The sequence below is a fragment of the Sitophilus oryzae genome, unplaced genomic scaffold, assembly GCF_002938485.1.
Source record: "Sitophilus oryzae breed Bouriz unplaced genomic scaffold, Soryzae_2.0 scaffold_1000_pilon_pilon, whole genome shotgun sequence".
Classification (NCBI taxonomy): Eukaryota; Metazoa; Arthropoda; class Insecta; order Coleoptera; family Curculionidae; genus Sitophilus; species Sitophilus oryzae.
The window spans coordinates 1,461,834-1,476,913 of record NW_022145617.1 but is presented as its reverse complement, the minus strand read 5'-3'; the positions used below and the strand labels follow the sequence as shown (position 1 = coordinate 1,476,913).

Here is a 15,080-nt window from a genome sequence, read left to right as displayed (position 1 = left end):
AGCAAACTTTAAAAAAAATAATATTATTAACTTGCGAAAGTTTTAAATAAGTACTCGTTGATTCCTCATCAAAAAACATGAAGAAAAGTTTCTATAAACATGGATATGGAAATGCATAGTTTTAGAGTTACAGGATGTTAAAAATTTTAAAATTAGGTTTATTGTAATTATCTTAAATACCATAATTTTTTATTTGAAATTGCCGTAGGTTGGACTAATAGTAATAATATTTAATAATAAATTAGGTAAAATATATAATTTATTAATTTTATTTTCATTTTAATTTTATAAAATAGTGATAAGTCAGTGGCGTACATGTTTTTTTTAGAAAAATATTCCAGTGATAACCCATATTGCCCATATGCACGTTCCTGATAAATATATCGACACTTTTTTAGCATTAAATATGTAGGAGTAAACAACAATAGATTTATCAAAATCACCAACCAAACTCTGACCAAAATCGACAAATTTCATGAGTTATTTGTAGAAAATGCTGTGTAGCTTTACGGCAATTCGAAAAATAAAGAAAAATGCTCTTTTACCCAATGATTTTTTATATTATACAACGATTTACTTTGAAAACGACATCAAACGGTTGGACATACATATTCGATGCCGTACGACATTAAATTTTTGATGACGGTTTTCGAACAAAGGAGCCGAAGGTAGGCAACCTAATCTCTGAGTAAGCACGTGCATTAAAGCTGAAGTAGATGGATTTTGGGGTTCTTTGAATGGGAAATAACGCCTACAAACAAAGAATTGTTTCTTATGCAGGATTAAGCAAATGCTTTACATGCAAAAAGGACTTTAGTCCCTGATCCTGTATGAATGTTTTATTTTTGATATCCGTTCTTTTTATCTTTTGTTTCTTTTTGAAGTGAAACATCTTTACGCGCGCTGGGGAGTAAAAATTCAAGGCCGTGACACACGAGCTGGCTTCACGACACGCGTCCCGAAAAGTGGTAAGCTATATGACGAATATTGACGACGTTTCGTGCACTATGAAATCCCATCGTCAATGGCGAAAAAATCGTCCGGTTTAAATGAAACTTGGTATGTCCGTAGGCCATAGAGAGTATACGGTTAAGTCTCCCGTTAAAAACCCCCCAAATTGTTCTTACTAAAGTCAAGGGAAACCATTGATATTTGCTTAAAACAAAATTGTATTTTAAATTTCAATCTAGGGTGTCATGACTGTGTTAAAAACACTAATTTTTAATCAAGCAGCTTTGGAAAAATAAGTTTGATCGTCTAATGTTTATAGTGTCTTGTCCTGACCGGTTAAAAGAAGCCCAAATCGTATTTTAATCATATCTCAATTTCTCAAATGGAACGATGGTTGCTCATTAGCATATTTGGAAAAAGTTTTTTTATGAATAATTTGGTACCACACACTTGGTATTTTGAGTTAAATTGTCGTTATGAACCGCATGTTACAATATACCAAATCTCGTTCTGTAATCTGAAAAAAATAAAAAAGTTATAGAGGTGAACCTATAGACTTAAAATAAAATATAGACTGAGCATCTCATTCATAAATAGCTGGAACATGCGGTCAGACAATGTCTTGCTATTGTTGTGTTATTGTTTTAGGATATAACGAGTGCGACACGAGCGATAGATAGGTTGTCTCTGTCGTAACGGTCGTTCCCTGACGACTCTGACGAGAAACGCAACACTGTCTTTCGTTTTTCAAGTACACCTGAACTCTTCGTATCATAGCCGGGTAATTTTTTTATTTTAATGAAGCTATAATTAAATTAAAAATATTTCGTATTTAAACTTTTTTATATTTTATTAAGATTTAGGAGAGGTTTTTTTAACTAAAAGTTTAGAAAAAACGTCTTAGAGTCCAAAAAGGATAAAAATAATAAAATACATGTTATAGAAGAAATTTATAATCGAAATTTAGGTAATTTTATGAAATTATTAATAAAAGTATAATTGTAGTCAAACATTTACAACCCTCGCCTAATCAAAACAGGATCTCATTCTACAGATATAATAGAATCGGCGACAGGAGAGACAAAAAATATGATTGTTGTAATTTTTCTTCTGGTTAAGTGATGTCTTATTTATGTAAATTAGAGAAAACATAAATGTGTTCCCTTTCAAGGAAGGTATTAGGAAGTGGATAAAATGAAAACTACATTTATTTAACTCGGTACTGTCTTTATTATACCGGGTGCGTCCCAAAGTGGCTCATCCCCATAATTTTTTTTTATTTTTTCAAATAAAAAGAAGATTTAGTATGTCAGTATATGACATAAATTAGATTGACGCATTCAATTGATTTTTGGTCACTTTGCACTTCCATTTAAATTACTATAATTCAACTAATTTTTAACCTGGCACCTCGGTCGCATTTCTACTTTGTTTGATAGAAAATGACACTCTGAATAGAATGACATATCATGGTGTCAACTTTTGACATTTTCGCATATGGTTTAATTGTGTATTGTAACACGCGGTTCATAACGACAATTTGACTCGAAATACCAAGTCTTTGGTATCAATATATTCATAAAAAAAATGCTTTTTCCAAATATGCTAATGAGTCACCCTTGTTCAATTTGAAAAAAATTGACATATGATTTGAAAAATACGATTTGTACATCTTTAACCGGCCTATCGGCAATGATAATGTTCTTGTCATTTGATCAAAGTTCAGAATTTATTTTCTGTAAAAATAGCACGTGCGCTAAAACCATTAGTTGATCAAACCTTTTCCAAGGCTCTTTATTAAAACTTAGTATTTTTAACAACACCATAGCACCCTGGATTGAAATTTAAAAACTACGTTTTGTTTCTAAGCGACAATGTCAAAAGTTGACATGATATGTCATTCTATTCATAGTGTCATTTTTATCGAATAAAGTAGCAATATACTCGGGTGCCTTTAAAAAATCAAAAATATAATCATTTCCGGTGAAACAGGAAGAGACCAAAAACAATTGAATACGTCAATCAATCCTAATTTATGTCAATATGCCTACTAACACGCAAATATGTTTTTTATCTGAAAAAATAATAAAGTTATAAAATGAGCCACTTTTGAGACGAACCCGGTATATTAAAAAATATTGTTTCATAATGTAATACCATTTTAAAATTCTTGTATGTTATTTTAGATTCTGAAGATAAATTAATACGAGAATAAATCCGGAATATATTTTATATAAAAATATGCCTAACAATTGCGTTATTAACATTGTTATAATAATTATGATTTTGTTACAAAAACCTTTATATAAATGATTATGTAAGAGAAAAAATCAGATTTTACATTTTACTAAAATATTATCTAAATCAAGCGCCTTTTCTACAACAACGCCACTGACTCCCAATGGGTAAATTGAGAGTTGCCTATCGGTCGAAAGTCGCAATCAAGACTTTTAAATGGACTATTTAATACATCTATGGAATATTAAAACCTACTTTATTAAACTGTAGTATTAATATCTCAATATATGTGTATAACAAGAAAAAAAATATTGATAATATTAAAGACGTGACAACATAGGCTGGATGAGGAAGGCTAGGTCGACTGTACCCAGAAGTAAACATGTGTACAAAAAAGGTTGTTTGTCCGCGTTGAGATGTAAATAGTGTAGTCTATATTTTATTTTAAGTCTATGGTGTTACCATATTGTAAATAACTTATCCTTTTTAAATAGTATCCGACTTATAATTTAGTAGTATAAGGACTATTTAATACATCTCTGGAATCTTAAAACCTACTTTATTAAAATGTAGTATTAATATCTCAATATATGTGTATAACAAGAAAAAAAAATAAGACGTGACAACATAGGCTGGATGAGGAAGGCTCGGTCGACTGTACCTAGAAGTAAACATGTGTACAAAAAAGATTGTTTGACCGCGTTGAGATGTAAATAGTGTAGTCTATATTTTATTTTAAGTCGATGGGTGAACCACTTTTGAGACGCACCCAGTATACCTCATAAAACAAGAAAATGGGGAACTACCATAATTTTCAATTAATTTTAGTTCAAATTAATATTGTATCGTTTTCTTTAGTACCTAATCAGATGAAAAGATTGCTTTTTTATCTAAAAATATAACATATAAACAATAAGTGGAATAGTGTAGTTATAAGTGGTTTACGTTTAATAAACGTATTAAATAAACAAAGTAATTTTTATAGTAAATATACAATTTTCCCATGTATAAAATAAAAATATATAATAAGATTCGAAATAAACAAAATATGTTAAATATTCTTTAATTATTTGAACGAAAGAAAAATCTACTAATTAGTTCTAGCCTTTCTAGTTAGTAATTAAGTTTTTTCTTCTGTATGTTCAGGTATTCTTTTAATTATTCTATAGCGATGGGTATTGTTTTATTTTCAGATTTTCTTTAATTAAGAGAAAACATAAGAATTTTTGCAATTTAATGGAAAAAAAACAGGGCTGCAGTATAATATCAAAAGAAATGAAGCTTTTGACCTTAGTTTAATAATTAAGTTTCTTACATAAAGTCCATAAATGCACTATATAACTGAAGTATATAAAAAAATAATTTACACGTTTTTAATACGTATATATTTTTTAATAAATTTATATACCGAGTGCGTCTCAAAATGGGCTCACCCCTATAACATTTTTATTTTTTCAGATTACAGAACGAGATTTGGTATGTTAGTATATGGCATAAATTAGGACTGATTGACGTATTCAATTGTTTTCGGTGACTTCCTGTTTCACCGGAAATGACTACAACTTTTAATTTTTAAATGGAACCCTCGGTATATTTCTACTTTATTCGATCGAAAATGCCACTCTGAATAGAATTATATATTATATCATATACAGGGTTGTTCACCACATACGACACGGAGTATTGTAGCTAAACGATTAGATTTTTACAAATTGTAAGTTTTGGGTTCGTTGAAGGACTATTAGAGCTACAATTTAAAAATATGTTTACAATATACAGAGTGTCCCAAATTAGTAAAAAATATTATAGTTGTATTTTTTTAAATAGGACACCCTATATATTATTCTATTTTTGGATTCTACGATTGAAATAAAGGTAAATTTGATTAAGGTTTATCACACTTAAACCTTACCGTTTTTGAAATATTTTCAATTCTATGAAATTGCAGTAAAAATGTTGATGCTTCATTTCTCCAAGGGTATCGAAGTTTTTAATACTAAATATTTACTGAAGATTATTTATTGATCAGATATTATGTAGCAATAATAAAATTTTTACTACGCTATACAGAGTGTCCAAAAATTTATATTAAATAATTACTAGCTTTAAATGACAATAACTTGTTTAATTTAAATGGAACACCCTATATATTTTAGAAGAATTAGATGTACAATTTAATTGTCTATCAAAATATATTGTACCATTTTTTACCTATCTCTTCAAGTTTTCGTAGAAAATGCATTTTCTTATAATTTAGACCTCATTTATCACTATACCTATGGAATATTGACATTTCAGTTTTTTTTAAAGCAACATGTATGTACAAAATATACAGGTGGTAAATATTGCAAGCCTATTGGTATAAAAAAAACTATTTACATTTTTGTAAAAGAGTATACCAATTATAATATACCACCATTATTTCCCCCCAAAAATTAGTTACTAACATACTTTTAAATTGTTTTAATTAATAAAGTATTCTAAATAAATGTGGATTTGGCTCAGAAATCAATATAATAATAAGTTTTGAAAATGAACGTCTCTGTTTTTATAAATTAGCATTCGTCAAAAAATGAAATAAAATTTATAAAGTGTTACTTTTTACCACAGTGTCTCATACACACAAAATTCAGTTTTTCAGTTTTGGAGCAATTATTATTAATCAACGTAAACAATCAATTAATGTAGTTTGAATACCGGGATCATATTAATTGGTCCTTTTTAACAAAAATATTTAAACAGCTTTTATTTAATTTTTTAACGAAATAAGCGAACTATATCGATAATATTAGTGTCTGTACTCTTTGAAAATTTGTTACATCTTTAAAAATAATCTAAAATGTCAATATTCCATGGGTATAGTGATTAATGAGGTCTAAATTATAAGAAAATGCATTTTCTACGAAAACCTGAAGAGATGGGTAAAAAACGATATAATACAATTTGATAGACAATTAAATTGTGCATATGATTGACGTAAAATATACAGGGTGTTCCATTTAAATTAAACAAGTTATTGCCGTTTAAAGCTAGTAATTATTTAATATAAATTTTTGGACACTCTGTATAAGGTAGTACAATTTTTATTATTGCAACACAATATCTGATCAATAAATAATCTTCAGTAAATATTTAGTATTAAAAACTTTGATACCCTTTGAGAAATGAAGCCTTAAAATATTTACTGCAATTTCATAAAATTGAGAATATTTCAAAAACGGTAAGGTTTAAGTGTGATAAACCTTAATCAAATTTATCTTTATTTTAATCGTAGAATCTAAAAATAGAATAATGTACAGGGTGTTCCATTTAAAAAAATACAACTATAATATTTTTTACTTATTTGGGACACTCTGCATATTGTAAACATATTTTTAAATTGTAGCTCTAATAGTTCTTCAACGAACCCAAAACTTACAATTTGTAAAAATCTAATCGTTTAGCTACAATACTCCGTGTCGTATGTGGTGAACAACCCTGTATGTTAACTCTTTTGACATGGTTTATTTCAAATTGTGACATGCGGTTCATAACGACAGTTTGACTCGAAATACCAAGTGTATGGTACCTACCAAATTATTCGTAAAAAAATGCTTTTTCCAAATATACTAATGAGCCACCCTTTTTCCATTTAAGAAATTAATATATGATTAAAAATACGATTCCAGCATCTTTTAACCGAATGTCCAGGGTGTTCAATTTAAATTAAACAAGTTATCGCCATTTAAAGCTAGTAATTATTTAATATAAATTTTTAGACACTCTATATAAAGTAAAATAGAAAAACTCCAATACAATATTTGGTTTTAAAAACTTAAAAACGCCTAGAGAAATGAAGCATTAAAACTTCCAGATTTTTTGCATAAATTTTGAGAACCACTGGACTGTTTCCGTTTTTTTTGTTGTAAATTTAATAATAATTTCAAAAAATTGCAAATTTTCAAAAAAAAATGTCGGGAAAAAGAAATCTCAATCGGCTCGATTTATACTACTCCTAAAAATATTTGCACTTATTTAAGACTCACCCTGTATATTTTTTTCTCTTTCTCACAGCCATTTGGAGAAACATATAAAAAAACGTACCTTTGATTTAACGCAAATAACAAAAATAAAGAATTTTGTTTGCTTTTAGAATTTACCAAATAGTTTGCAGTAAAAATATAGAAAATACAAATAGATATTGGAAAGGCGAGAGGAAAATATGATTGAGATTCGATTCCAGATTGTTTGGCTGGTTCTCAACGAGAATATATCTGATCGAGACGATTCGATATAAACAGTTTTATTGAATTCCGATACATTGTCTGGCTATATTTATATTTTGTAAAAACGATGTAAATCGGCAAAGGAATAAGACAGAGACCTTGGAGAAATTTTTTATAAAAAAAACATAGTACAGATAACAATCTGTAGGTACTCTACTTTATATCTGTGTTCTTTAACAAAAAAACTACAAGAACAAATTACTAGAACTAATACAAGCACAAATTCATGAACCAAATACAGCCAGCAATAGAGTGGGTCTCAAAATGAATTTAGCAAAAACTAAAGTGATGTACAACGAACTAGCGGAAAGGAATATACAGGGTGTCCCAGGCTGAGCGTGCATTAGAACTTTCTAGAGAACCACAATATCTAGATCGGAGATTTTTTGCATATCATTGTTTCTCAGCGAGATCTATCGATTAAAAATATTTTCAATATGGCGGCACTTCCGGAGATACCGGAAGTTGACAGCAACTTTCTTATTTTAAATGGGTACCCCCATTTTTTATTACATACTTCAATTCTCTGTAAAATTTTATGAATTTTGATTTTAAAGACTCTATATCTAACATTAACCGTTTTTGAGAAAAAAAATATTTAAAATTTTTGGACGAAAAAAACCAACTGTCAAAAAAATGTTTATAGCCTAAAAGTCAAATTTAGTGATTCCACAGGCACTGTGACATAAAGAGAAGATATGTGGCTATCTATTTTAAAAATGAAATTGTTCAAATGTCATATAATAATGGCTGCAGCTGTCATGCAATTGAGCGATTAAAAAATTATCATTAATCATTTTTTTTCAAATGGAAACAAAACGTATATTTTTCTTGATTTTAAAGAGTAGCCTATGACTTTAAACGTCAAGTGATGATGTATGTAAAACAATAAATCTGGCCATGTCATATATGTAAAACAATAAATCTGGCCATGTCATATTGTGACTTTGTTCAAAAAAATGGGCAAAAAATCTCCGATCTAGATATTGTAGTTCTCTAGAAACTTCTAATGCACACTCAGTCTGGGACACCCTGTAGGTATACGTGTAAGAAATACAAAGCATTATTTTTGTCATACATTACAGCCCCAAACCCTCATATTTCTAGGGCCAAAATATATATTAACCCTAAAAATATTTGCACTTATTTGAGACTCACCCTGTATAGGGTGATACACGATTATGGTACGTTATAGCGTACCGGATCTGTTTTTCGGAACCGGTAATTTCGGTATACCATGCCTCTATGAACCGGGATTTCCATTTTTTTCGGTACTTTCGGTACTAGCAAATTTTTGTTCACTGTAATATACATTACAGTTGTTTCTATGAAAAATAGCTCAGATATATATTTTGTTATGTATCATAAAAATTCCATTAGGGACACATATATGGGGGACACACTGAAAATAAAATGAAAAAAGAAAATGTTTTTAGTGTTGTAAATGTTTTAGCTTTCTTTTAATACCTTAGAGAATGTCACGAATTGTAGAGATTTAAACTCCTATATGACAATTTTATTTTTCTTTTGTTATATTTACCAGAATCATAAAAAAATGTTATCCTTACTAACAATAAAAACAATCAGTGCAGTCCTTAATAAGGAACAAGTTAAATACGGATTATTCAAAAAGTAAACAATACCTCTCAAACTTTAGTCCAGTAATGCCGTTGATAAATCACAGAAATAATTTCCAATCTCACTAGGATTTCGGATTATAAATTACCAGTTTACTGAAAATAAATAATAAATAATCTGCTTGCAATACACCGTTGATTTGAGTAATTATTGGTATTTGGAGAATAATTGTTAATTCAAATTTCTCTATCATTAGTTTTTGATTAGGGTGAATATGCCAGTAGTCGGACATACACCAGTGCAGTGCTCGGACAAAACGTATTTATTGGGAAATAAGTTAAAAATCTGGCGTAGTATTGCTTCAAATAATTAAAAACCCAATTCTTCCGTTTTGTCCTATAACATTTTCTTTGTCTAAATTGTCACTTGTCTCTTAATACACACACCGGAAAAGTCTAGGGATATTACAATTTTATCCAGCCATCGTCAGTAATTTTATTATTTGCACTCCTGATATAATAAAATTAAAATAAACAAATAGTTTACAGGACGTATTGGAAATAAAAATGCGAAATTTACCGAATTTTTCAAAATTACGTTGATTTTTATTGAACTCAAAAAAATACACACATTTTTTTTATTTCTAAACTGTGAATTAAAAAAAAAGATAAAACCATTTTTACTTAATAAAGGGTATAGCCTCCTCTACTGTTCATTACAGCCCTACATCGTCTCTCCATGCGCCTGATCAGGTTGTCGATCTCTTCTTGAGGTACAGCCTGCCACGCTGCATTTACGGCCCGAACCAGATCCCTACGAGTTTCACGAGGCATACCCATTCTCAAAATTCTTCTGTGGACCGCGTCCCATACGTGCTCGATAGGGTTGAGGTCAGGAGATTGTGCCGGCCAGGGTAAGATGTTTAATTGATGAGCATTGATAAACTCACTTACCACTCTGGCTGTATGAGGCCGTGCATTGTCATGCATGAGAATGAAGTTTCTCCCAAAATCATTGGCATATGGTAACACGACAGGCTCCAGAATTAAATCACGATATGTGATTCCTGTTAGAAACCCTTCAAGTAAAACGAGATCGGTTTTTCGGCCTAACTGACTCCTCCCCAGACCATAACTGTTCCACCTTGATAAGGGTGCACTTCCTGAACATGATCCAACCGAATAAGATTTCCCGGTTTTCTCCATACCCTAAGTCTTCTCGAATCCGGATGAATTCCAAAGCGTGACTCATCCGTGAAGAGAACATTGGCCCATTGTTCATTCGACCACTTAACATGATCTTGAGCCCACAAATATTGTACCTCTCGATTTCCTCTCGTTAAGGGTTGAGCTCTCCAGGGGCGTCTGCTTCTTAAGTTGACCTCTCTTAATCTATTGCGAACAGTGTCAGGACTAACGGTTACATTATGTGTTTCCTGGAAAATTAAACTAAGCTCTGGTGCTGTAAGAGTCGGTCGGCGTCGAGCATTTAATTTTAAAAAATGATCTTGCTGAGGGGTAGTAATGCGATGTCGCCCTGTGTGCCTTTCAGCAACATCACCACTTTCACGGTAGCGTGCATTTAATCGCGATATTACACTTTGCGTTGTATTTAATGCTCTAGCTACGTATATTTGGCGCATTCCAGCTTCGAGCGTACCCATGGCCCTTAGCATTTCGTCTCTGTTAAGATGTCTACACCCCATATGTCGTTTAATACTAAACAGAGTTATTTGAATGAATTCTGGCCAGTTATCATAAAAACATAGCCAGTACAGGTTAAATTCGAACAATTGATGCTAGGCGCTTTTTATACATTTGACAAAAAATGCAATTTCACACTTTCAACACTTCTGCAAATATCCCAAATTTAGAAATAACTAGTGTGACTACTTCGTTTCAATCGAAGTAGAAAGAATCGGCCTACAAATATGTGGTTGTTTATTCAAAACATTTATTTTTAACTTTAATAAAATTATATCCCTAGATTTTTCCGGTGTGTGTATTTTGTCGATTTTGGCCTCCTTGATGAGATAAAGGCAATGTTATTAATTTGCCTTGATTCAAGTCTAAAGGCACACTCTCACGACTCGTCTACTTGGCAAGTACGCCAATATTTGCGTACTTGGCAAGAGAAGTGTCTAGCCCCAGCAGGCAACTATTAAGCTTGACCAATCAGGTTGGTTAGCGTTGTTATTTGGAGGGTGTTAATTCATTTGTGTTTGTCAAAAACTCAAACGTGATTGGTCGAGCTTAATAGTTGCCTGCTGGGCTAGACACAAGTCTTGGCAAGTACCCCCACCAGTCCCCACTTTGTAAACAACATCGGCAAGTGTGGCGCTCACACGACGGCGACGGCGACGTGTCCATTTCAACAAGTACGCCAGCACAAACATTGTTTAAATCCTTGGCAAGTAAACAGTATAGTCGCATCGATGGATACCGGTCGTCCCTAAATTGTCGTTGCTAGTGATTCTTTTTTCTTTTTAAGTTCTTTTACTGTACACTGCAATACGATTTCTACGTTCTTTATGTTTGGCCATCCATATGAAGGGCTCATTTTCGTATAAATCCATAAATTCCAAAACAACGTCATTTGAAGACTACACGGGAATACCCAGTTTTGTCCATTTTAATTGGAGTCGAGAAAAATGCAATTTAGTGTTTTTAAAGAAAAATGTTATTTTCGGTTGAATAATTAGAAAAATATATATTACTACCAATTCTAAGATCGTTAGGCGCATAGAGAAGGTTTTCGAATGTTCTCGTATGTACGCGTCCATTCTAGTGGGTCTCGATTCTTCTCGAACGAATGAATCATTGCGGTGTCTATGCGATGTTAAGGTCATCCGAGGGCGGGCCATATTGTGAGGTTAGGTCGAGTCCACACCGGCTCGCAACAATATTTAAGTAGGTTTTTATTACGTATTAGCGAGCTTTTGGCCAACTAAAATCAGTTTGGACCTCCCGTCAACTCTCCAGACAAACAAAATTAAGAATATTCAATTCCAACTTCATACCAGTTTTATTATATGGCTGCGAGACATGGAGAGTGACAAAAACATCCATCAACCGTCCACAGGTGTTTATCAATCGCTGCTTGCGGAAAATACTTAAAATCTTTTGGCCAGACACCATACGCAACACCGACCTGCTTCATCTTACAAACCAACAAGAAGTAGGCATTGAAATCCGCAAAAGAAAATGGGGTTGGATAGGTCACACCTTGCGGAAACCTGATAGTAATATAGCGAGATCAGCGTTGGAGTGGAATCCCCACGGAAAAAGAAAGCAAGGACGACCTGCTCAAACATGGAGACGTTCCATACTGGATGAGCTTCAACAAGTAAAGTCAACATAGAAGGAAGCAAAAACAACTGCCAAAAATAGAACCCGATGGAGAGCTTTCACTGAAGCCCTTAGCTCCGCGTAGGAGATATAGGATCCTATATAATAATATATAATTTGTAACATATAATACTAATTACAAGATACATGCTTGTCGCCCATGCGTAACTAATTGATAACTGGTTTTTGCCATTTACGCGTGGACTACTCTGTTTTTTCCTTTGTACGGCAAAATAACCAAGCTGTAATATCTCTGGGACTAAGCGTATTATTGCTTTCTTTTTTCTCGAATGACGTTAACATTTGTCTATAAAGTTGTATCGCTATCTTAATTTCTATGAAAATGTGACATATTATTTGATTTTTCCCGTGTAGTCTTCATTTGTTCACTCCATTTATTGCTGTGAGAACGATTTAGGTATGTCGCCAATATTGAAGTTATTAATGTAAATTTGATATTATTTAATCTATTATTGTTTTAAAGTTTTAAATTATCCGCAATTAACTCGAAAAACACTATACGATCTGAAAAAAACGGGACATACTCTAAAAGAGTACAATATTAATTTTTATATTCTTTTAATTTTATTAATTCTGATTGATAAAATTGCGTTTATCTCATCAAGGAGGCCGAATTCGAAAAAATATCAGGAGATTTGATTTGCTTTGATATCATAACAAAAAAGTCAGTGGCGCACATGTTTTTTTTTGAAAAATATCCCAGTGATAACCCATATGCACGTCGCTGATGAATCTATCGACACTTTTTTAGCACTAAAATATGTAGCACTTATAGCAACTTTTACCCTCAAAAATTCATTCGAATCACTAAAAGTACTTGGAAGAAAATTATAATAAATCGAAAAAATATTAAGACTTTAACACCCTGTAGCTAGGAAACAAAGCAGAATCGGATCTATGTTGATATGAAAAATAAATCTTATTTTTACGTGAGGAATCTCCCCACGAGAGATGACACATATTTTTTGAAGCACCCTGTATAATACATGGAAATTTTAAGGTGCCCGTTTTCCGTGCCGGTGAGTGTATTTTATTTTGTAGATTTTCTTCTAGTGGCCAAAAAACCGAGAAGTCTTTTCAATGAGTAAAAGTACTTGTTCTATGGATTGTCACGAAAGAATTCGACTCAATCAAAGATTCCCCGATTGAATATTTCAATTAAAACCACCTTGCCACCTCGAGAAAGCTCGCGAAACTTCGTATAAACTTCGCAAGAACTATTACAACTTTGATATCTCTATCACAATAGGAATAAGGAGGGGGGAGAGGAGGTGAAATTAGAACTCTCCCGAGAGTTATTTGTTCGGTTTCAGTAAGTTTTCGGCTTCTTCATGGTTTGTAAGCCATTGTGTAAAGTGAAATTCAATTTAAAAGCTTGTAATTTCGTTTGTCTTATTTCACAGAAAGGAAAATATCTATTTGTTGAAGTGGTTCGATTTTACAGAAGGGACTCTCATAAAGAGAGTTTTTTCTTATGCCAGTGGCGTTGCCGTATTTTTGTCCAAAAATATTTTTTTTCTTAGTACAACGAGAGTCAAATACAAATAGAATCAACGATAGAGTAAAGCCCATTATCTCATTTGTTTCGAGGTTTACGAAAAAATGTTTAATATAAAAGTTATCGGGATATTTTAAAATTATTATAGAGTATACAGGGTGCTTCAAAAAAGTGTGGCGAATACAACATATGTTTTTTAAACGCAACACCCTATTTTTTATTTTATTTTTAGATTCTGCGCAAAATTTCATAACTTTTTTATATATGTACTAGCGTGTACCAGCGACTTCCTTCGCGTCGAATTAATCATTTGTAATGGTGATGATAAAGCAAAGCAAGAATTTCCATTAACATACAAACTGGATAAAATTTTCTCACATTTATATCAGCATGAGAAAAAACCCTGTGGCGATATTATTATATAACTTGGTAATATTTGAGGGGTAGTTTCACCTCGTTGGAATTTGACTTTCGAAAAATCCGTTTGTCAAAAATAAGATTTTTACGTCAAGCAGTTTAAGCAGAATCGTGGTTAAGAAATTACCCAACTTTTTGGAACACCCTGTATGATTTTTTAAAAAATTTCAAAATATGAAAAAAAATTAAAATTATGCTTGTCCAAGCGTTTTCCCGAAAGACTAACCGTTTTTTAAATAACAAATATTGTAATATTTGAGGGGCGGTTTCACCCTCTTGGAATTTGAGATTCGAGAAACCTCTCCTTATCGAACCTCTACACCCCACAGTCAATCCGTTTGCCAAAAATCAGCTTTAAACGTCAAGCAGTTTAAGCAGAATCGTGATTACTCAATGGTCATATTTTATGAAACACCCTGTATAAATTTATAAAAAATCTTAACGTGTTTAAGAGTTTTTCCGAAAAACTCACCGGTTTTTAAATAAAAAATATTTTAATATTTGAGGGATTAGTTTCACCCCCTTAGAATTCGAGTTTCGAAAAATCCTTTCTTGTCGAACCTCTACACCCTAAAGTCAATCCGTTTTCCAAAAATCAGCTTCTTACGTCAAGCGCTTTAAGCAGGATCGTAATTAATCAATGACCAAATTTTTCGAAACACCCTGTATACATTTTTAAAAAATCTTAAAATATGTAAAAAAACAAAATAAAATATACGTGTTTAAGCGTTTTTTCGGAAACTTGACCGTTTTTTAAATAAAAAA

General features: G+C 31.8%; 1 protein-coding gene across 1 annotated transcript in view; it reads left to right on the top strand.

The window, feature by feature from the left end:
- LOC115875641 (cyclic nucleotide-gated cation channel alpha-3) overlaps window positions 1–15,080 on the top strand; it is a 182,330-nt gene that overhangs the window by 75,072 nt on the left and 92,178 nt on the right. The window contains exon 9 of the mRNA XM_030891443.1: window positions 11,019–11,033. Coding sequence (XP_030747303.1) covers window positions 11,019–11,033 — 15 coding nt within the window. The remainder of the gene's footprint in view (window positions 1–11,018; window positions 11,034–15,080) is intronic.